This window comes from Telopea speciosissima, unplaced genomic scaffold, assembly GCF_018873765.1.
Source record: "Telopea speciosissima isolate NSW1024214 ecotype Mountain lineage unplaced genomic scaffold, Tspe_v1 Tspe_v1.0012, whole genome shotgun sequence".
Classification (NCBI taxonomy): domain Eukaryota; kingdom Viridiplantae; phylum Streptophyta; class Magnoliopsida; order Proteales; family Proteaceae; genus Telopea; species Telopea speciosissima.
In genome coordinates, this window is record NW_025317348.1 from 505001 (window position 1) to 529052 (window position 24052).

The following is a 24052-nucleotide window of genomic DNA, read 5'->3' on the forward strand; positions in this document are numbered from 1 at the left end:
AAATGGATTGGTTATCCATAAAGATAAAGAAAGCTTTCTTGTAGTTCCGCTTCATGCTCTAAAAATTCAGAAAGACTTGTCGGAAATCGCCGGTTGGGTTGGTCCGACTAAGAAAGGCATGGAAGCAAAGAATCCACTCCCTCAGCGAAGAAGAAAGTCCTGAGCGCTAGCGCGCCAGAACCAAGCAACGGCTAGCGCGCCCTTTAGAGTAAGTAAAGCGCGGTAGCGCATCCAGCAATCAAACTACTGCGCGTACTAAGGCGCAACGGCTTGAGCGCGCCTTACTCAGGGTGGATTCTTTGCTTTGCTCTAAGAGTGTTGGGGGAGGGGTGCTCTACGGACTGGGATGACCAGGAGGAGTAGGATAAATGAAGTCATCCCATTCCAACATAAAGGACTCGGCGATCTCCGATTGGGGATCGGAGAGACCACGTAGCGTTTCTTCGAAACGCTCATGGTCCTGGTCGGTAGTGAAGATGCCCACCACTCGCCGGACATCTTCCTCGTCCTCTATTTTATATTCTAAGAACTTCAGGAGCTTTCTTTTTTTTCCTTCGCGATTCCCTGGATTCCTCGTCGATTCTTACCCACGTTCTTTTTCTTTTCTCTGGAGCATCTCACTTTGAATGAAATGCATTCTTTTCGATACAGTAGGGTACACTGAACACCAACCCAATCTCGATTACTTAAAAAGCAAGAAAGAAGCACTTGACTCACCATAGAAAAGATCGAAGGAGATTCGAACGCCCATTGCTTTTTCTAGGCGAGGACTCTTTCCCGATCTTGACCTACTACTTATTTATCATAGTATGTAATTCGATCTCTCCACCCACCGCCCTTGCACAAGCTTTTAGCTTATAAGTAGTTGGATTCAATCAAATGCAATTTATTGATGTATATATCTATGAAATTTAATCTTTCGAGAATGAGGCAGGCAGCCCTACCTAGTTCAGTCAATTCATCTATTTATGATTTGATTGATAATACGGAACGAACTTTTCAAGTGCACTGGTAAGCCTCAGATGAAGGGGCTAGGGTACAAAAAAAAAGAGCTGATCTAGTTGATTGACTTCCTAACCTTCCGTAGGCAACCAATATCACTATTACTAAACCATGCCTTTAGAGAGAGCTAACGGACCCACCTCCTTTTTTTAAAAAAGCTTGACAACCGACACTGAACTGACAGACCAGCAGAAGGAATCTTATTTGAAACCAACCCGACGGCGAAGACCGAACCGCATACCCTACTGAAGGCACCGCTCTCGTTCGGGCTTCCCACCCGGTATGGCTAGCGCTACCTCACCTTCACATGGCTAGCGCTACCTCACCTATTGCTAGATCGCAAGCGACCTTTACTTGTTTCGCTTGTTAAGAGAATTTTCAATAAACTAGCGAGTCTAGCTTGTCTCGCTTGCTTCTATCTGACCAAGGATATTATTTTGAATCAAGCCTGCGTGCCTGTTTGCTCGCCTGCTCTTATAGCTCTACATAACATCCGCTCTCGTTAACTTACCTACCTGTCTGAGAAGGAAAGACAGATAGTTTGAATCCATCATCCTAGGACTAGGGACGGACGGCATCGATTCTCTCATTCAGTTGTAACCGCTCCTAAGACAGACCCTTTCCACTAACTAAGGAATGAGTTACTTACCGATTGGATTGAAGCGAGTTCCTCCATTTGCTAGTTCCGCCAACGTACAGAGCTCTTGGACTCCTACCCTAGTTCAGGCGATTACCTCAGATAAAGCGCTCTTACCTTTCCATCTAGAAATACAAAGCTATTACTACTTAACTTAAGTTAAGGCAACTATAATCTTTTTAGGTAGTTTCACTACCTGACTTACAGAAATTCAAACATCGAGAAATCCTGACTTTTTGACAACTTGATAAAAAAATAAATTGCCTTTTTATCATTCCATTTTCCAGTTCCAACTTGATCGATCCATAAAAAACGAGTCCTCTAAAAAAGTCGAAACCTTCTGAATGGCCCTTTTTACGCCCGGCCAGGTACCACTTTAAGGTTAATTATTTAGCCTATCCAAAGTCTTGTTTCAAAAAAGAAGGAAAGAATTGGTCATACCTACTCAACTATAAGGTTCTTTATCTACCTCAAACAACTGACTCGGTCTTCCCTCCCCGATTCCGGGAAGACCTCAGACACGAGTACCGCCAGTATCTATGGCAAGCGCTACCGCTCCGTGGGCTTTCCTCTCGCCCGAAAGAAGGTCACCTTCACAAACGCCCGTAACCCGACTAACCGAAAGAGGTCTATCTCTTCCACCTTCGCCCGTCACTTCACTTACTGAACTTACCGAAACTCGCTATCGTAACAGCACAGAAAGACTTATTCGCCTTAAAGGCTACGCCTACCTTCTTAACTTTAGTATAGGCTTAACGCACGGTATGAGTTCTCTGCTTGACTAGTCTACCCGAAAGCAGATCAAAAAAGCCAAAAGCATTGCTCGCCTACTTTCTTTCCTTCGAAGCTGGACTGACCGTACTCGCTTACCTTAAGACATACTGAATCAATCATTTCACCGTGCGAGTCGAACGAGGGGAAATCCTTGTTATAAATATATAAACCGAAGCTGGACTTGTCTCTCTCTCGTCTCGGCTTCTTCAACGACTCTTTCCGCAAGCCCTATCTATGTTGTGGAAAGTGCAATCGCCAAAGCCGGCTATTCGGAAAGCAAGGAGGTCTTTCTCTGATCCTCTATCTGCTACCGGCTCTGCTCAAAGCCGGGAGCTCATCTCAAAAGATATAGGGGAGAGCCAAGGCGCAACCGCTTAGCTTAGCGCAAGGAAGATTCAGAAAACACTAGCGAAGAGAAGCCCCTCTCTTTAGCTGGGACTGCCCAAAGAAAGCGGCAATAGAATCCTATCGCTTACGAAAGTACTTCCTTCAAAGACGATAATAAAAGTTAAAAGAAAGGGCTTTAGCCACGAAAAAGCTTGAACAACGGCCTATGAAGTAAGCCTTAAAGAGCGAGTGAACTTAGAACAACGCAACAAAGCACTTTTCGCTTTCAACTGGCCCGGAGTCCAAAAGGTATATTCCGCGCTTTCCAGACAGGAACTCTTTCTCTTCGGCACTTGAACTGTTACCGCGTTCTGTGTTCCAACTGTAGGCTTTCACTTGAAAGAGCTTGCTTTAACAAGGTAATGAAATTCGCCTACTCGTTTACCGTAACGGAACAAGAATGATCTTTGATCCGCCAAGAAGAACAAGTATAGCTTGAACTGAACGCCTAAACTAAACCGACTATCTAAACAGACTATCACGAGCTATCAGGAGATATCCTTAGTTTTTTTTTCCTGTACCCGAAACAGAAAGAGTTATTCGTCTTAAAGAGCTTGTTGGCAATTTCTTTCAGAACCTTAGTTTTTTTCCTACCCGACTAGCCCGGCTACCGGAAGGATGAAAGGGCTTGCTTTAACAACGGTGGGAGTGAACTATCTTTTCGAGCCGCAAGAACGGAAAGATGAAGGGAATTCTATTTGATCTACCCCCCAAGAGTGCCCTATTAGAGAAGGGCTGCATAACTTGTTCCCTTACTTTCCTTAAAAACTGTGAGATTTACTTTCCTTTCCAAAGCTGCCAGCACCCGGAAGCGAAAGGAGTTTAGTTTATCTCAAAGTCAAAGTAACCCTCTCCCGGAACATAACAAGACGGAAAGGAAATCGTTTCTGATCCGCTTGCAATCTGAAAGAGGGAAGCTCAAAGAGCTTTCCATACCGCCATGACCTGAAAACGCTACCGGAAAGCAAAGTAGGATTCAACAAGCGAAAAGCGGTAGAGTACCGAACGAGATTGAACAACGGCATTCCTGGAGTTTGATACGTGTATCTAAGGGCCCTACTATTGATAATGGGGTTGTTAAAAGGAAAGACATCTATAGTATAAGGTTGTTAATAAAGGGAGCCCTACTCTTATTAATCCCGGCGAATCTACACTTAAACGGGTGCACCTTTCCCTTTCTCGATAAAGGCCACTATCGAGCAACAATAAACCGTTTATTAGACCGCCCACTATTAAAGGGAACGGTTTAGTACGCCGCTGGTGTGGAAGGGGTTGACTCTATCCAGTTGGTTAGGGAGGTGTCGATGGGAGGCGAATCGTCGGGTATACTATTAGGAATCTATGACGTAATCAAAGGAGATGGGCCGAACCATCTGGTGAATCCGAATAAGCCAACCCATCTAATCGACACGAATTCATGACAACAGTTTTTGTTTCTCCACCTCCATACATATATATATTATGTATGGGATAGGAAGTAAAATAGTCGAGTGTACTATGCCTAGCCTCACACAACTTTCTCTCGAGAGGAACAGTTTTTGGTTCTCCACCTTACTCCGCCGCTTAAGGGAGATAGGGAAGTAAATGGTTAAGCTCTTCTATCAGGTCAAACCCTTCTTCATCCACAACAGATGTGCACCGGCTAACCGGCCTAATCGGACCTACTTATGAGAGACACACATGAGCTATCTATACACAACACCCTTCTTTTCGATTCGATGGATCTTTCGTTTCTTCTTTTGTGTCTTGTTCCGTATCTAGGGAGGGATGAGACCACCCTCCGGGGATTGAACCCGAAGGTTCCAGCGGATCGGGGAAAGAATGAGGAGGAGCGGATCTAGGAGTAGCAGGATGAGGAAGGGAGATCGTCTCTTACCCTTGTCTGTTTGCCGAAGTCGACCCACATTCTAGAACGTAATCAATAGTGAGATGTTATGTAGGAAGTGCGCCAACCGGCCCAATGAGGAGAAGCGGATCAGAAATAATAGAGTTTTTATCAAAAGGCATTTCTATACACCCTACCATTCCGGGTGGCACGACCCATCTATCTGCAAAGGCTCTGTCAAGACCTCCACCCATTGGAAAGTGATTGAAGGCCAACTGCTGAACCCGATTCGATTGATCACTCCCCTGTGTCACTACCCGTGGAAGATGCTAAAGATGCTGAGTCTGGACCACCTTAGTCCGCTGAAGAAGCCGATGGGGAAAGGGAATCAGAAGAACCAACCAATTCCAGCTCATGAATTCCGGGTGGGTCGGGTGGCAAATTCTTATTCGAATACCCTTCAGGGATGGATTGAGGTGGGGAATAGTTTATGGTTCTCAATTATAGATATCTGTATCTTGCTCTTCTGTTTCCGGTTCAGTCTGAGTAGCTTCTTATCCCAAGGCTGTTTAAGCTTCTTATCTCAAGGCTGTTTATTTAAGCAGGTAGAATAGTAAAGCTCTCTTTCAATCTATAGGAATCTTTTGTCTCATCTTTCGTTCCGAGTGTTTCATCTTTCCTTGGGAGGGATAAGACCACCCTTCGGGAATCAACCCCTGACTAAAGCTCCATAGATGGCTCCAACTTGATCGACATAACAGAAATTGCTGGGGAAACAATTCCATGAGGGTGGTCGGATGTAGAAGAAGATATGGGAGGTGCTGCGCCAATGGATCCGCATCGATACAAATCCCAAACTCCTTGTCCTGGAGAATAAGAGGTGGAAAGTCAAGTATCTAATCCGAATAGTAAGGATTTCTTTCCCTGGGCAACTATCCTTATCTTCAAAAGAAGCAGGATCTCTGGGCGCACCCTTCACAATTCGTTCGAAGAGATAACCACCTTTAGTTTGGGCGCCTACTATACACATTCTATACACCTGGATCATCTAGAACTAGATGAGGGTACGGCCGGGAATCAACCCCGAATAAAACAGTTCCAACCGACCTTGAGAGTTGAGGAATAAAAGAAATCATTAAGTCTACTTCACATAGGTATTATCCATCTGGAGATGCTATCGATGCTGGGTCTGGACACACACCAAGGATGCAAAATCAAAAGAGCCCTATTGGTGGATTAAGTGGTCGTAACGAACCGAAGCAGGTTCTTCACTCTATGACGTATCAACGAGATGGGGAACCGATGTGGTGGACTATTGGTAGGAAAAGAAGATTAGGATATGCGCCAACCGACCTAGTCGGATAAGCGGATAAGGAGGGAAATCATCTAATTGTTTGAATCAGAGAACCAGAAATGAGAGTAAGGTTCCGTAGAGCCGATGAGAGTAAGGTTCCATAGAGTCGAGGGAGGGATTTGTCGAATTTGAATTATCCTTCTATAACGAATAGGTGCTTCAATCGGCCACTCATTGGAAATATTTTATACCCTAAAGCTTTTTACCTTCTCCACCTGTACAGCTTCCTTCATCCGGATAGCCGCCTCCATCTGCATACCCTTATCCATCTGAATAGCTTTACCTGGGTAGCTTTATCCATCTGGATCAGAAGAAAAAGAAGGAGCTCTTATTCTGTAATAGCTCTCTTCATCTGGGTAGCCCCCTCCATTCGGATTTGTTGAAAAAGAAGGAGCCGCCCCTCTATACGGAATAGCTTTATCGGGAACCACATTGGATTAATTCATTAGCCTTTATCCCATAGTATCACCGACTCCGGACTCACTATCTATATCAGTGGTTGAAATATCCAACCCTGGTCTAGGATGCCACTCCGGCACATCTGACTAAAGCCCCAACGTATCTAGGAAGAGAAAGAGAATGAGGAAAGGGGATAAGTCTACAGCTAGCCTCGAGGTCTATTGGGCCAAGCTGAGGACGACCTCTCTTTCTTAGAGAAAGACCCCTCGTACACCAATAACGTCCTTTACTCCAATTTTAAAGTTCTTCTGAAAGATCAACGCTAGCCTATGACACCTGCAATGATACAAAGAGCTAGCTTTGCTACCCTGGCTCAGAGAAAGGTCTACTCGCTTGCTATAGAAGGTGACCCTTTATTGAGAAAGTCTCAATGCTATCTTCAAAAGTCTTTGATTTCTATTGCCATCATTTAGTCTTTATTTTTTTGGATCAGTGTCGTATGAGTTGGTAATGGTTTGTTTATGGGCGTACGTACTTACTATAATATTAATACCAAAACCCTCCCTCTTTGATTACGGGGGCCTTCTGAGCCTGTTACTCATAGCATTCGCCTCTACCATCAGATCTTGCCCCAAGATGGCCGGAATGGGGGAAGGCACAGCTTTCATCATCGATGGATGGGACGGGAGTCAAAACAAGGAAGGTTGGGAATGAACACATGGGTGGCCACCTTTCCCGAACCGGTCCGCTATAGCTGAATAATGGTTCCTCTCCTTCTTTCTGGAAGAGTAGTACTCTGCAAGAGATTTGTCACCCTGAGAACTGATCACGCCTGTGCCTGCTTCAGCTCATAAACTCTAGCAATGTTGTTCTGTTCTGAGTCAGTCTCTACCACGGAGTCCCATATCTCCTTAGCGGTATTTGCAAACAGTAGACCATCGCTAACGGTAGGTTCCATAGAGTTGAGAAGCCAAGACATCACAAGATGGTTTTCAGCTTCCCACTCTCCATAACTCGGAGTAGTAGCTGTGAGTGCATGGTTGGTCCTGAACCAGAGATGAGGGAAGGAAATGTATACCAGGGTTCAACTGTTTATATTGGGTTTATGAGTTGCTTGAACCGACTCATTCGAAAGCAATGAATGCAACATGATGAAAGACAAGGCACTGGAACTGATTGCTGAGAAGGGATCTTGTTCAGCGAGCATTGTCCCAGATTCAGCGGGCGAACTCGGGGGACAGCGCAAGAACCTGGGCATCCCGGCGACGGAAAGATTTCGATTATATCTGTTGTGTTAGCAAATCATACGAGTCATAGTCTTGTTGTTACTCTGAGTCCGTGATTAGTCAGCAGAAAGAAGAAGGCTATCTATCCATTAGTTGTCATCTCCTACTAGTCGCCATCTCCATCCCCCCACCTCCTCGATGACCGATCCCGAATTCCTCCCAAAGTATGATTTCCTTACCTATCCCCCAAAAATGACCCCCCTCTTGCAACTCACCGAAGAAAGAAAGGGCCTTGTAACACCGATGTGAAAGGAAAGCGAATGGAAAGGCCCCCACCAGCCCAGAAAAAAACCACTCCCCAGCTGTCGATGTTGATGATGTCAGGATCAATGACCTGTTCAGCTTTCTGTGGTCGACAACCGGATCAGAGGAGTGAGTACTAATCATCGATACACTCCTCTTTCTATCTTTCTCACGCCTTTGATCAATAGGAAAGCCAGGGGCCGTTCAGTGGTTCATTCCTAAGTGAGTATGATAGGCGAGGTGACGATTCGTCCCTCCAACTCTATTTACGGAAAAACCGGGACATTCCATCGAATTGGAGGAGATCGATCAGCTTGAGATGGAATGCAATAACCAAAAAGTCATTTGTGTTCCAGCCAAAAAACGTGAGCGCCTCGCGCGATACGGCTTTTGGCTCCTCCTGCTCCATAAAGATTCTAACATTGTTAGTTCCATCCTCCGAAAGTCACTATTGAGATCGTGGACTCTTTCCTGGGGGAGGCGAGGCGTTGAGCCTGTTAAAGGAGAGGTTGCTATTGCTTTCTTGATCGATTGGTCCGGTTGTTGATGGCTATTCCAAATCCGATGGTTGGCTTTCTTTCCCATTCTATACTTATAGTGAGTTGAGCATAGGGGAAAGTTCCCAATAACACGAGAGAAGCCCATAATGGACCAGACGACCCGCAGAGACGAGAGAAGTAGCTGACAGCGCCTCAAAAAAAATCTTCCCTGAGGTGATAGTTACTTACTATAAATAAAATAAAGAGAAAAACTGTGCCAAATACGACTTCGTCCTTATGGAAGGTCTGGAGTATGCAGCCCTACTTGGGGCCCCATTTCTTTCCACCAGAAGGCCTTTTGAAGTCGGAAGAGAGGGAAGAATTCAAGGCCGGAGAGTCTTCTTCGAATTCATTACCCAAGCTCGAGGATCAGGCAACTCAGACAAGAAAAGGAGGCCATCGATGCTATGATATCCAGCATCAAGGCCGAAATCCCAAGGCTGAGTACCGAGCAGCTGACAGAACCGACGATTCTGATACTGATTCAAGCCTGCTTCTCCGATCAATAATAGTTGCCTGCCTCAATAAAAGATTTGCATTTCAGTTAAGACTTTATAGCGGTGGGAAAGCACTCATTTCTATTTCTTCTCCCTCCTCCAGCCGTATTGCGCCACCGATCGATCAAACAAAGGATTTCACCGATCAATAAGTCCTTAGTCAAGATCAATATAGTAGTTGTACTTCCCACCCCCTATCATTTGTGTTTCCAACTTCTAGTCCCGAGGCCGACAGAGAGAATTAAGCGGGGAGGACAGCCAATCTCTTATATCTCTCCTTTCAACAGGCTACCGGTTTCTTCTAGCTGAGATGGGATGTCTAATCCACCGGTATGCCTGGCTTCATCCCTTCATCTGGTTTCTCCTCCGGTCCGAGTCCGAACCACCTATATTAGGGATTTGCAGCTGGGTTTGGTATCTCGATCCTTGCACCTGGTCCGGCACCATCCGTCTCAGTAGATTCTTATGTTCAAGCTCGGGCATAATATTAGCAGTAGCAGTTCGAGATCATTATCGGGATTCATCTACATATCCATATCGGGATCAATCTAGAAGGACACCGGAACCCGCTGGCTCCATTGCTCGATGTCCGTCCGGAGAGGGGATGAGGTCGGTGCTATCTTTCCTCTCAGTGATCTACTATTATATAGTCAACCTTGATATCCCATCAAGGGAAGCGGCTAACAAGAGGTACAGAGGAACACGGGGAGGATGAATGCTTCTCTTCTGATACCGGTGCTGGTATCTCAATCTATAGATCCGTAGAGAAGTCAACTGCCAGTCGATACTAAGCCATTTTCGAAAGGAAAGCGGCCGGTCAATATCAATTGGTTAGAATGCTGCAATGATGGCCCTACTCTTATACTTAATACCATCTCGAGTGTTCCTGCAAATGCCGAATTCGCTTTCTCTTAGGTCTTGTTCTTGTCTTCTACGCAGGCATAGGCATAATATATTGTATGAACTGGAACGCACCTCAACTACTGCCCTTCCCTCTTTCCATTACCTCTACCTGCTCTGTCCCTGAACAGGCACCGGTGGAATAATAGAAAGCAAAGGCTTCACCCGTAACTGGAACAACATGGTAAGTCTTTATGTTAACTCCTCCTCTGTCCCAAAGCCTTACCTTCCCTTTTCTTCTTCCCGTCCCCAACCGGCTCTCCTACTCTACTTTACCTTCCATTCTCAAGCCAAGCAATCGGGAAAGAAAGCAAGAGTTTCCCTTATGGCTCTCGTCGTCTTAGGAGCTAGTGCCCAAGGAGCAGCCCCAGTGACATAGGCACTCCGGTCCTCATGGGCAAACATCCATTGCTCGGAAAGTATAAAACATATCCTTCATCCATTGATTGACAAAGGCCCCATCAACTCGTGGATTGGGTTCCTGGTGTTGCAGATAATAGGCAGATCACTCATCTTGCAGAACACTTTCAGTGCCTCACATAACCGATACCGGAATCCCCAGTCGGCGGGTAGGTCGCTTCACTCATAGTTTCATAGTGTTCATGGCGGTAGTTGCCTTAGCCCCTTAGTTGGTATATCCCTCGCCCCAAGCTCCTGGATGTAGTGAGACTCGCCTTCTGCTGAAAGAAGACACATACGCCCTTCGTTCACCAAGACGTAGACACAAGCCAGATGAGACGCCTTCAGTTCCAGGGTTCGACTAAGACCTTCACCTAGCCTTTAGGCTGATCCCGGGTTAGGTCCGTCCACTAAATCCGCTTCAAGAAAGGAATATAAGATTTTAATTCTCGGGCCTTTCACTACTCTTTATCTACTAGTCATATAAGCTTCCCATCCTCCTTATGGTTTCCTGCTCAAGCTAAATAACATTACAATTCCCATTGGACCCGGTAATTCACCTTCTTTCTTTTTCTTTTTTTCGTGATTCGGGACATTCCGATTCTGGAAATGTGACATATCGAAACCCTTTCTTCGTTCGTTCTCTCCTTTTCCTCAGCCTTGGTGCTGGTTTGAGATTCCAGGTATTCTATTGTCAAAGTATAGTCCGTGCGTCGAGCGTTATTTGCATGTGTTGGAGTTGGGCTGTGATGGTGTCTTTGAGTGTGGAGAATCCGGGGCCGAGGGGATCGTTCCTATCTCTCTGCGTTTACCGGGTCAGTGAGCACCACTCTGCTGAATAAGGGAAGGGTTCCAAACCTTTTCCTGTTCAGGGGCAGAGATGTCAATAGCTCGACCATTAGGGAGAGTGGATTTACTTTTCCGGAGGGAGAGGTCTATGTCAATTTAGTAGACCAACGGAAGAGGGGTCAGTCAAAGTGAAGGGTAAAGGTCAGGCTTGCTTTTAGAGCAAGTGGATCCGTTGTTCGACGATGCCTATATCCCCTATGATGATGGCTTGGTAAACAACTATTTCTCTTTCGTCCGGGAGAACGCGACAATCAGAGAAAGGGCAATGTTACAATGAATGAGGATAGGTGTTGAAAGAGGACTTCCTCTCCTTATCGAGAGAGCGCTAGTAGATCGAGCTGTAGTTATTCAATTGAAAAAGAGAAAGAAAGGTCTCGAAGAGCCTGTCTTGTCTCGTGCAATCTATAAGATAGGAGACTAGTTTCAGGGCCCCGAACCCCCTCTCTTACACTCTAACTACAAAGACACTATCGAACTAAAAGAGAGATGAGTGAGGAACCGTTCGTGCCCCATACTCCAATGGGTCACTTCACTCAATTACGTGTCCTTACTGATTGAGATCTGAGAAATTGCATAGGTGATGGTCGAGATCACCGGTGTGTCGGGTCGAGGAGAAAGCCTTATGTCTTCTACCAAGAAGAGATAGGAAAGATGCTCGTCACTCTATTTCTTTAGAGCCTTTGCGACGCTTGGGAAAAGATAGAACCCAAGCAACACCGGTCACAAGACGGCGGCCATTTCCCGGGGTTAGGTTTCTTACAAGGGACTACTGCCTCGGGAGCCCCTATTTGAGTAAGCTGATCGTAGACCACCGTTGATCGTAGACCCTTAAGAGTTTTGGTTTGATTGCTGGATGCTTCTGATCAATAGAACAGGAAGAGGAGTCAGCCAAAAAGAAACACCACCAAAAGTAACGACCACCAAGATACGCATAGTGATTCGATCTTTTGATCACCCATTTTTGGAAAACCTTTTTTTGGGGCTTCCGCCTTACACACGGAAGATTGGATTGCCTGAATCACGAGTCTTATATACTGTGTTACGATCACCTCATATTGATAAAAAGTCCAGAGAACAATTTGAAATGGAAATCAAGAAACAATTAATTGTTATAAAAACAGAAAGGCATGAATTGCGCAAGAAGTTCTTTCGGTTAAAACGCCGTGCGACTCGGAGGACATAAGACTTCTTGGTCAAGCCAAAAAGATTGCCGACTGGATGCTCCTACCCCACCATGCCTGGCCCTTTACCTTAAGAAGAAGGGGGTATGAAGCGTGGGAAAGAATGCAAGAAGTGTATGATACAACAGGTAACCTTAAGGAGTGGCGGCAAAACTCTTGATTGATCAACGCGAGTGAACTGTGCTTAGACGCTTCGTAAAACCGCACCGCATCTACGAGAGGAGCTGATGGATGAGTAGGCTTCCCCTTTCGATTCACGGAATGTGATCTGGGACACGATGGGAGTTTGCGTGCCTCGGTAGGAAAGAGATCACCGGAGTATAGCACAAGATCGCCTTTTCTTGCTGCCATGGGGTCGACCTGTGAACAAGGTAAACCCAATGGGAACCAAAAAACGGGAGGGTACCGCATTGGGCAGAAGACGATCCAAAAAGCGAAGGCTCACCCAGCTGAAAAACTACAGCGCGCGCGTTAGCGCAACGGTGCTCTACGATCAGCTTTACTCCGCCCAAGTGCTTGCCCCTTACTAATAAAGGAAGCCAACAAGCGAGAAAACTACAGGGTGGTCGTAGATCAGGGCGAAGAAAGCCCCAACTCTAAACCTTTTAAGGGTGGTCTACGATCAGCAGCAATCAAACTACTGCGTGTGCTAACGCGCCGCGCTAGCAGCAATCAAACTACTGCGTGTGCTAACGCGCCCCATGCAACCAAGCACTTGGTCTACGATCAGCTAGCGCTCAGGCGCGTGCTAACGTGCGCGGAAGGATTGCTTGTGATCTACGACCACCCTCCGCTTGCTGGGCGCGCTAGCTAAAGCTAGCGCCCTTATTTGGTTTAGTAAAGGGGGGTCGCCCTAAACGAGTAAGGCCGGATTTCATCTCCTGCGCCCTGATTTACAATCAGCCTGATTTACAACCAGCCTGCGGTCGAGCTGGTCTAAGACCACCCCTGTAGTTTTCTTCGCAGGAGTGCGCATCCGCGCACTTCCGTTTTCCCTTTACGTCTAAGGGGGGTGAGATAGGCGACAGGTAGCTTGCTTCCAAGCCGATAGGATAGGCGGCGGGCCGGGCGTAGAAGCGAGTCGCCAGAAGCTTTCGGTAGCTTAGCTTGCTTCCAAGCCGGCCCGGCCGCGAGGGTGCCGCAAGGTACTGCCGGTGCTGACTTGGATCTCGGGTGACGGAATAAGGCGGCCAGAAGCGACGAGCAGTCGCGGTCGAAGCTTGGCTGACGCCGATAGGCTAGCAGTAAGCTTGGCTACAGCGAAGCGCTTACCAAGCGCGAAGGAAAGGGCCTTCGCCACTTGAGCCGTATGCGGGGGAACTCGCACGTGCGGTTCTTAGGGGGGGAGAGCTAGTAGGAGCCATCCTATCCCAATAGCGTATATTTGGAGCTCAATATGAAATCCTATTTTCTTGCAAGACCCGTTCGGATAAGGGCAAACTCCAGAGATTGCTTCGAAGGCTTACAGCACCTTGCGTTGACCCTTTCCTGAACCAGAACCGGGGGGGTGAGAGGAAAAGGGGATCAAAATGTCCCATCAATAAAGTGAGGGCTTTCCGGACCTTCCTCCTTTCAGCACGACCCTCAAAAAGCCTTTTTCAATAAGCCCCTTAGGGAGCGGGGCCCCTCTCTGATAAGGAAGGAAACGATATAATCTCAATTTTACGACAAATCCGGTCCGATGGCTGTTCTCCACTAACCACAAAGATATAGGGACTCTATATTTCATCTTCGGTGCCATTGCTGGAGTGATGGGCACATGCTTCTCAGTACTGATTCGTATGGAATTAGCACGACCCGGCGATCAAATTCTTGGTGGGAATCATCAACTTTATAATGTTTTAATAACGGCTCACGCTTCTTTAATGATCTTTTTTATGGTTATGCCGGCGATGATAGGTGGATCTGGTAATTGGTCTGTTCCGATTCTGATAGGTGCACCTGACATGGCATTTCCACGATCAAATAATATTTCATTCTGGTTGTTGCCACCAAGTCTCTTGCTCCTATTAAGCCCAGCCTTAGTAGAAGTGGGTAGCGGCACTGGGTGGACGGTCTATCCGCCCTTAAGTGGTATTACCAGCCATTCTGGAGGAGCAGTTGATTCAGCAATTTCTAGTCCTCATCTATCTGGTGTTTCATCCATTTTAGGTTCTATCAATTTTATAACAACTATCTCCAACATGCGTGGACCTGGAATGACTATGCATAGATCACCCCTATTTGTGTGGTCCGTTCCAGTGACAGCATTCCCACTTTTATTATCACTTCCGGTACTGGCAGGGGCAATTACCATGTTATTAACCGATCGAAACTTTAATACAACCTTTTCTGATCCCGCTGGAGGGGGAGACCCCATATTATACCAGCATCTCTTTCGGTTCTTCGGTCATCCAGAGGTGTATATTCCCATTCTGCCTGGATCCGGTATCATAAGTCATATCGTATCGACTTTTTCGGGAAAACCGGTCTTCGGGTATCTAGGCATGGTTTATGCCATGATCAGTACAGGTGTTCTTGGATTTCTTGTTCGGGCTCATCATATGTTTACTGTGGGCTCAGACGTTGATACGCGTGCCTACTTCACCGCAGCTACCATGATCATAGCAGTCCCCACTGGAATCAAAATCTTTAGTTGGATCGCTACCATGTGGGGAGGTTCGATACAATACAAAACACCCATGTTATTTGCTGTAGGGTTCATCTTTTTGTTCACCATAGGAGGACTCACTGGAATAGTCCTGGCTAATTCTGGGCTAGACATTGCTCTACATGATACTTATTATGCGGTTGCACATTTCCATTATGTACTTTCTATGGGAGCCGTTTTTGCTTTATTTGCAGGATTTCACTATTGGGTGGGTAAAATCTTTGGTCGGACATACCCTGAAACTTTAGGTCAAATCCATTTTTGGATCACTTCTTTCGGGGTTAATCCGACCCTCTTTCCCATGCATTTCTTAGGGCTTTCGGGTATGCCACGTCGCATTCCAGATTATCCAGATGCTTACGCTGGATGGAATGCCCTTAGCAGTTTTGGCCCTTATATATCCGTAGTTGGGATTCGTCGTTTCTTCGTGGTCGTAACAATCACTTCAAGCAGTGGAAACAACAAAAGATGTGCTCCAAGTCCTTGGGCTGTTGAACAGAATCCAACCACACTGGAATGGATGGTACAAAGTCCTCCAGCTTTTCATACTTTTGGAGAACTTCCAGCTATCAAGGAGACGAAAAGCTATGTGAAGTAAAAGAAGAAAAGGTCGCCGACTGCTACTAAGAACCTAACAGAACTTTTCCAAAATAGGGGTTCTAAAACCAAGGGAGGGGTTGAGAATTCAGTCTCACCTATCGTCTAAGATAAGAGGATCAAGTTATAGAGTTTGTGGTGCTCCAAAGCCCCTAAAAGTCAGCGTTGGAAACGTCACATGTTGGTGATGTTCTTACCAATTGGTATTTCCCCTCCCTTGTTGGGGCGTATGATTACCTTTTGACCTTTAGGGGGTTGTGAGGCGCTGTCAAGCATCAGCGTCTTCGACCGCTCGAGCCAACCTTCCTCAATAATTAGGTGTTCCCACGATCATTCCGCCTTCACTTCCCGTAGTCAGGGCACTTCGCGAACAAGCACTAATCAATGCTCAACTCATCTCATTCCCTGTATTTCTCTCAAATTGAGAAAGCGGTGCATTTTACTTGATGATTCCACAACCCTCATAAGGACGGGAAAGGGATAATCATGAAAAGGAACGGTTCATTAGGGCCGGGAGAGTGTGCAGATAGAGGCCTTGCATTCGATGTTGCAACTTCTTCTTCTTGATTCCCACCCTGTATGGCACTGAAAGCTGTAGGTAGGGAGATGGCACGCCATCCATCGAATCCATGGCTAATCACGGAAACCGGAAGGGTGGGGTTATATATTAGCTGCGGATGAAGCACATTACTATATTTCATTGATCTGGGGAGACCATTCTGATAGTTGAGGGCGGGAGATGCAAGAATTGCTGCCTCTCATTTAGCTCAACTTGCAATGAATAAAGGCGCTTTTAAGCCCTAAACAAAGAAAGGGTGTCACCCGAACAGAGATAGGACATGAGGCAAATCCAACGAAAGGTGGGCTCAACGGCCAGCTATAGATGGGTAGGGGTTAGCTTATTCCCAGACGAACCAGCCCATCCATCGAAGCTTTACGAGCAAGGGAAGGTAGGTAGGCCCGGCCCCCATACATAGTTTGATCGTTCCTCACTATCCACACACTGTGCTATTAGACTCCAACGTAGAAGAATTGTTTTCCACCCGGTCCATGGGACCCCCTTCTTTTTTTTTTTCAGGGGAGTTCGTTACGGTCAGCAAATCAGCCCCGCATCGTATCGATAGCGATTCAGATCACCTCCCCAAGCCTGCCTAACCTAATTGTGTGTGAGCAATCAATCGTGACAAGTCGACCGATCCATAATGAAACCACCTGTAGATAGAAGCCGTTTGTCGACCGGTGGACTCATCCTCAATGCCGTTTAGGCTCCCCAGTTCAGTCGGTTGTCCGCCGCCTTTCCCTCCCATGCCCGAGATGGCCTTATGGGTAGCAGCCTCCCACAGAGATGGCACACTGGTCAACTTCTATTCTGCTTGTTGGAAGGTTCGTCCGGATCTCTTCCCGGGTCAACCCAATCAATATCCGAGAGAGGGTAGGCTTTTGGCGGCCGCAGAGACGGCGGATGAAGCAGTGGATAACGCAGCGGATGATACGTACTTGGAAATAACCGGATCATAGAAAAGTCTTTCATGCCTCGACTCTCCCTCGGTTCGTTCGGAAATCATGGTAGTCTTTTCATGGAGATTATTGGGAACGGGAATGGGCCTGGGGTTAACAACAACGACAAAACTGCCTTATGTCTGTTGCCATGGAATGTATAGGTAGGGATTGTAAACTGCTTGGAAAGCCCGTTCCGCGCTCTCTATCCCCTATTTTTTGAGGTCCCCATGAACCGCTTTCTAGTATCCGTGTTCGCCTTCTTTCTTCCTTCCCTTCCACACGGAAGGATCATGGGGTTCTCCCAACATACATATCCGGGGGTGCAACTGTTTAGTAAGCAAGGATCGGAACGGGCGGATCCCAGGTCGAATTCCGTGAATGGAAAGGGGAAGCCTTAGAGGATTTAGCTTATTTAGAGCACCGCACTGCGATTGAATGGCGGATTTCAATGATGAAGAGAAAAGTCTAGTTCTCTTTTCATTTGAAAGAGGAATGGATGTCTTATTGAGAGTGATTACGGAAGAACCTTTTCATAGAGGAGAGCGATAGGCCGGTTTGAAGAGCAAGCTTGAAAATGGAGAGGTCATTCATTCATAGCAGAAAAAGCGCTCACTCACTCGTATCTGAAAACGCAGGCGGGGGCTCTCTATCCTTATATAATAGTTGATTCTTTTTCTGAAGCAGCAGCCTTCTTTCATGGATAATCAGTAGTATTCCTCTCGCTAGCTATCCTGAGTAAGAGGGGGAGGACTTGATGTGACTACTATTAGACCTCCAACCCGGAGAGACTCTACCATCATTATGAGCGGATAAACCTTTCCTTTCCCTTCTATAGAGAGGTAGTTGCCCCTTTCTCCCCGGCTAGTTCACTCACTCCCAGTGCCTACCATTTCTATATACTTTTGAAAATAGAGAGGGAGAGCTGGGAGCTCAATATTGGAAGAGCGCCCTTCTTCGGGAAATCGAGTTAGCTGGGCTGGTTCCCTGTCCCCGATATGTAACTATAAGATTTTTTTGTTTACCGCATTCATTCATGAAAGCACCTGCCTCTCTCTGGTGGGCCTTTACCTTTAAAATAGAGGAGAGGTAGTCGCAGCAGGAGAAGCGGAGAAGCACCCCTAAACCCCTGAGGTGTTGATCACTCGACCCCGACCGGTCAATCTCCTTTCATTGCTATCTCGTGCGCGAAGGGTTGCCCATGCTCCTAATTAAGTCCATCCGGGTCTTCCATCTTTAAATTCAGGTTCCGACTCAATCGGCTGTCCTCTCCGATTGGCGAACGTCGAAGGAGAAGAAGGCGGAGGGGACGGCCCGTGAGGGCCTCAGGGGAGGTCCCGATTGTTCATGATAGAGTGAGATTCACGTTGCCTGGTGGTTCTGATTAGTTGTACCGGCCACACCAACCCTTCGAACGGTCAATCGTAACAACGGTACGCATCCCATGCGGGCGGTCCTTGCCGTGTGGGGAAATCTCTGGACCTGAAGGTAGGGCTGGGGCTATCATGTCTTTTGGCGTGATACATTACCTTGACGGTCCAGGGACGAGGGAGTTCACCCGGTTACCTTGGAGTAGTATCCAAGCTACGCAAGCGGAGTCTTCTATCTCTGACGTATAACCTCAGTGTGGGGACCTGAAGGAGACTTTGATAGTCAACTACAAAAGGCCGGCTTCAGTCCATATGCCAAGTTGAACGAAGAGTTAGCGCTCATACAATCACCATCAGTGCGTTTATGTTGTTTGGGGTCAAGATTTTTTGGTATGAAAAGAAAAAAACGCCCTTTTCCGGCGGGAATAAGATCGAAAAACGGATAGATCACTTAGGCGAAGCAGCTAGGTGGTTCGCAATCCTTGGGGGCGTGATGGTATTGTAAAATCCCTTATCCAGCGAGCGGTAGGGAGGGGAAATGGGAATGTGCTATCATGGAGCCATCGCCATTGCTCGTGCTCTTTCCATTTGGCGAGGGGCCTACCAGTGGACGGGCACTCAACAAACTCACTCAGGTCTCTCAGCCTAGTTGATCCCCCGATAAGAACCCGTGAGTGAGAGTTCAAAGAAAGAGCAAAGGGTGGCTGCCAAGTCGGCTGCTCTCCGTATCTCAATCAGAGGTCTCTCGAGCCTGAGTTTGGGCTGTGATTCTAAAGGGGTGTACAGGGTATCAATCCCTGGCATCTGATCTTCGTCGGCGTGCCTATGTTAGAGGGGGATTCCTGTTGCTTGGTGGTTCTGATTAGCTGAACCTGTCACCCACGAAACGACATACGGACTAAAGGTGTTGGAAGACTTCGATAGTCAATCACTAGAAGCCGGCTTGAGTCCAATGCCAAGTTGAAGTGACGACAGTGGACGGTATGACAATCATCCTTTAGGTCTGTATGCCTAGGATCCCAATGGGTCGGTACGCGGCTCATGGGTTGCTCATGCTTCCCAAACGTCACGCATTTTTTAGGTCATTAGTCAACTGCTCCCTGGACAGCGAAATAGGGGTGACTTCACATTGTTTCCTGACACGCCTATCAGCATTTGAGGGAAATCCTCTCCGCGTTCAGGCTGATGCCGCACCTTGCGCGTGTGAATGGGTGTGATATATACCTCTTTGCCCAGCACGTGACTGTGTACCCCGATAATGGAAGCTGCATGTCTTCGCCCGCTCCCGGTTCATGGTGGAATCCATTGAATGCGTTGGTCAAGCACGGGATTACGGCCGAAAAGCGGAGGGTGGTCTACGATCAGGGCGAAGCAGCGAAGAAAACTAAAGGTTTTTAGCGCCCTTAAAAGGTTTAGAGTTGGGGCTTTCTTCGCATGCTTGGTGTCGATCTCCTTGGGTGCGGAGTCACCCTTCCTTCAGAAAGAAAGTAGTAGGAGGTCCGTCCCGGACCCTATAATAGAGCCAGCAAGAAAACGGATGCGCTAACGCGCAACAGTGCTCTACGATCAGCTTACTCGAGTAGGGGCTCATGGAGTTTCTTCTTTGCTCGGCTGCAAAAAAGGTCAAGGTATTAGCCGACCGGCTTACCGACGGACGGGAACTCCACGAGGTTTTTATTCCAAGTGGATCACCCGAGGGTTTGAAGACCCAGATCAAAGTCTATGAGTTACAGATTCCAAAGAACAAGCACAGGGTGGCTGCCAGCCCCTTGTCAGAAGTGAGGAGTTGTTGGTTAACAAATTCTTCCTCATGTATTGGCGCTGGTACACAGGGACAGGCAGTGAGCCGCTAAAGGGGTAACCGCAGAGGTGTTGAGCCTAATTCAAACCCACCCGTAGTCACTGTGCTTGGGGATGATAGGGAACAGCGAGCCCAGCATGAGCCGAGGTTGTGTGCAATGGCGGTCTGAAATCGGCCCATATGGTCTCTAATGACTGCTCCAATTGCTGCTGTCTCCCTCTCTAAGTGTACAGATCCGTCTAAGTTCACTTTGACATAGTCATCAGGAGGAGGATGCCATCTGATGAAGACCATCTCCTTAGTCGATCTCCAATTTACTGACCTGTCCAAGCGCTCGAAAGGAACCAAGCAAGTCCATAAGCGAAGAAGAAAGTCCTTCCGCCCAATTATTAGTAAGGCGGTGGTCGTAGATCACCAGAACAACAAAGACAAGGCTTCTGTTGTGCCCCTACTCGAGTAAGGCGCGCGCCAGAACAAGCTGAAAAACTACAGCGCGCGCGTTAGCGCAACGGTGCTCTACGATCAGCTTTACTCCGCCTAAGTGCTTGCTGGATTCGCGCACTAGCTGATCTACGACCACCGTTGCGCGTTAGTGATCGTAGACCAACCTTTTCTTGCTGCTGGTCTAAGACCACCCCTGATTTACAACCAGCCTGCGGTCGAGCTGGTCTCCGACCACCCCTGTAGTTTTCTCGCTCCCTTCGCTCCACTTCCTTGAACTGGCGAAAGATGTACAAAGGGTCGTTCATTAGCCCTACTAGTAAAGCACAGGAAAAAGAGGGATGGATTTCGACCTTGCTTTTAGTCGTAAGCTGATCTGACTAAAGCGCTTAGCTCATCAAACAAGTGCGCCAAAAGTGGGAGGTGGTATCGTATTATCTTATAATAAGAGCACGCCTGCTTTTAGCTTGTAGTTTCACTCTTGCTTTTGCCTTACCTTCTATTATATTAGTAAAGGGCGTGTTCTCATCTTTTGAAAGAAAGATGTACAGTGGCGGTCTTCTCGTCACTCTTCGGAGCTGAGCTAGGCACTTGCTACAGGGCGCCCTATTAGAGTCAAGCCGAGACTCTTTCTTATTTTTTCGTAGTAGGTTTCCACTCGGCTCCGCCTCCTCATCGGTCGGGCTTGCTCTCATCTAAGAGAAAAGGTAGCCCTTTGGGACACTCTTTCTCTTAGATGAGAGTCTTAAGTAACTCAGCGCTTCAAAGACAAGAGTCACGTAGCTTTCATACGGCGTCAGTCATCGGTTCAATTCCGGGAGGGGCTTCTTTTTTTTTTCGGTATGCCGCTCCGCGAGCAAGGAGTGCCACGCACGAGCGGAGCGAGAAAACATCACTCAACTCAACAATGGATATTCATATCCTTCGCCCGTTATCCCCTCTAATTTATAAATTCCTCAAATATCAATATTCGTTCTTAATCCTATTCACTTCACTATTATTTGTTTTTTTTTCTTCTTTGTATGCAAATGGATTGTCTTTCCTTTTATCAGGTGCTGCTTTCAAAGGTGGGCTTCGCTGTGGGGGGCAGGGCCCTATCCTTTTTTTTATTTTAAATAACCGGCTGCTCAGGAGCGGTAGCCTCTTTGATTGGGGTTTTCCTCAGAGCGCTAACAGACGAGGTCGTAATTTTTATGGTGTTACCGGGGGAGGGTCAATCCGCGCCAAACCAGGGGCAGCTCGCGGCGGCAGCGGAAGGAGCAAATCAAGGATCTACTTCCGCGCCTTCGTCTGCATCTACTTCGGTTTCCACCTCTTTGGAAGGTCACCCTTCCAGTGAGACGGATTCCGACAAAGAAATATTCGAGACTCCTAAAGCGAAGTTCGAAGACGAATTATTTACACAATTTCCAGAAGAGAACAGGGTTGTTCATGGTCCTGAGAAAGAGGAATGGAAAAATAAAATAGTTCAGGCTTTCTATGAAAGCTTAGATCGATTTGATCCGGATAGACGACACTATCAATACATTCCCGAAAGGGAGATCATTGACAATCTTGACTTAGATCATCCCGGTCGCACGAAAGGCGATATGGAGTCTACATATGCTTGGGTCAAGCCGTGGGATCTTAATACAAAAAATCCTGGTTTTCCAGATATTTTGGAAGAAATGTTCAAGAAATACAAGCGTAACCTCGACTAAAAAGGGGTGGAGGGGGTCCGTATATGTTGTTCAGGTCGATCGAAAGGTACAGAAATAGCTAGAACTGAATGCGGAAAGTATGGAATGAGGACTGTCTTCGAATCTTGTAGGATTTTATCGGGACCCTTTAACCGTAGGGAGCTAGGGCGGCACCCATAGGCGGTTACTGTACCGTAAAAGGTTACCAATGATAAGAGTTAGTTTAATTATAATGTTATAAGCGGATCATAAGTTAGGGATAATATTTGTTGTTTAGAGCGGATAATTTGTAGGGAGCTTGTGACTAGAGATAAACGGGGGAGGGATCGAGTCCCATATAACAAAATGTCTGTGACGGCTGCCGAAGGAAGCAAGAGAATCAGCTACGTAATTCCCTTGCCTAAAAACATGGACAACAGTTAAAAGACGTAAACTTGAGATGAGGAAACGGCAGTCGCGGATGATGGAGGCAATTCTCCACGGAGGTGCTTCAGTTGAGCCGTTAAGAAGATTAACCACTAAAAGAGAGTCGCTCTCAATGATGACTCGTTGGTAGCCACGCTGGACTGCGATTTGAAGAGCTTGTCTGACTGCCAAGGCTTCGGCCACGTATGCATATGTATAGCCCACGTATTCAGAGAACCCAGAAATGAATCGACCAAAGTGATCCCCGAAGACACCTCCCGTGCCGGCGTGACCTGGAGAGCCAAGACAGGAACCATCGACGTTAGCTTTAATAAAATTATCTGGAGGGGGAGTCCAAGAGATATGGATTGTGTGGAAAACAGGATCGCTTCTGTTAGTCACTGCGCAGAATTCCATGGCGAAGTGCTTGCTGTTGTGGGCAACTTCAAATGGAGATTTCAGCTCATTGCGGAAGCGGGCATTGTTATATGCCAGCCAAATATGCCAAATGACACTGGCCATGAGAGCACCCATCCATTCACGGTGATGCTTATCAAAATTCAATGCCAAGATGTGTGCGATCCAGTTTTGAATAACAGAGGAGCTATTCAAGGTGAAGGCAAAGCCTGTGGCGGTCCAGATGGTTCTTGAATAAGAGCAAGTTAGAAATAGGTGGTTGGACTCAACTGAAGATCCGTTGCAGAGGGGACAGAGATTGTTCAACTGAAAACCCCATTCATTCAGCAGACCCGAATGGGGGACACGATCAAGTAAGAGCTTCCATAAGAATACTCTTACTTTAGGGGCAGTTCGGAGATGCCAAATTTTCTGCCAAATGGGGTTGGTTTGTGATGGATCTTCCTCCAGGGATAATCTGTAAGCTGATGAAGTAGTGAAGTCACCTTTGGATGTGGGGGCCCAAATAAATGAGTCTTCTTCTTCATGGATTGAGAGAGGGATGGAGAGGATCGCGTCTGCATGCTCGGGCGGCCACCAAAACCGAACAACGGAGGCCTTCCAGGTTCTAGTGGCGGGATCAATGAAATCAGCCACTGAAGAAGGCGCGTCGGGGGGAAGAAGATAGGGGGCGAGGGAAGGGGGGAGACGTGGAATCCAGGGATCGATCCACGGGTTAATGCTGCGGCCGTGGCCAACTCGGATAAAGAGACCCTTGAAGAGGAGATCCCGAGCTTTGAAAACAGATTTCCATCCCCAAGAGGCATTGCGAGGACAAGTGGCATGGAGGAAGTCACATGAGGGGAAGTATTTTGCTTTCATCAGGCGGCCCCATAGGGAGTCACTTGGGGACAGGAGTTCCCACGCCTTTTTAGCAAGCAGAG

At 47.1% G+C, this 24052-nt stretch overlaps 2 protein-coding genes across 2 annotated transcripts in view; one reads left to right on the forward strand and one right to left on the reverse strand.

The window, feature by feature from the left end:
- Window positions 1-1299, reverse strand: part of LOC122647073 (NADH dehydrogenase [ubiquinone] iron-sulfur protein 3) — a 1906-nt gene extending 607 nt beyond the window's left edge. The window contains exon 1 of the mRNA XM_043840589.1: window positions 1-1299. This exon is cut by the window's left edge and continues 607 nt beyond it. Within this exon, the coding sequence (XP_043696524.1) occupies window positions 1-55 (55 nt within the window). The 5' untranslated portion in view covers window positions 56-1299.
- A 6013-nt stretch (window positions 1300-7312) lies between these two features.
- LOC122647045 (cytochrome c oxidase subunit 1) lies at window positions 7313-15567 on the forward strand. The gene is made up of 3 exons (XM_043840562.1): window positions 7313-7325; window positions 10465-10475; window positions 11925-15567. Exon 3 carries the CDS (start codon window positions 14024-14026, stop codon window positions 15518-15520), a length of 1497 nt encoding a protein of 498 aa, XP_043696497.1. The 5' UTR covers window positions 7313-7325; window positions 10465-10475; window positions 11925-14023; the 3' UTR covers window positions 15521-15567.
- The last annotated feature ends 8485 nt before the right edge of the window (window positions 15568-24052 follow it).

What these genes read in the sequence shown, in the direction of transcription:
- LOC122647045 (XM_043840562.1), top strand. Translation starts at nt 14,024, where the DNA reads ATGGGCACATGCTTCTCAGTACTGATTCGTATGGAATTAGCACGACCC.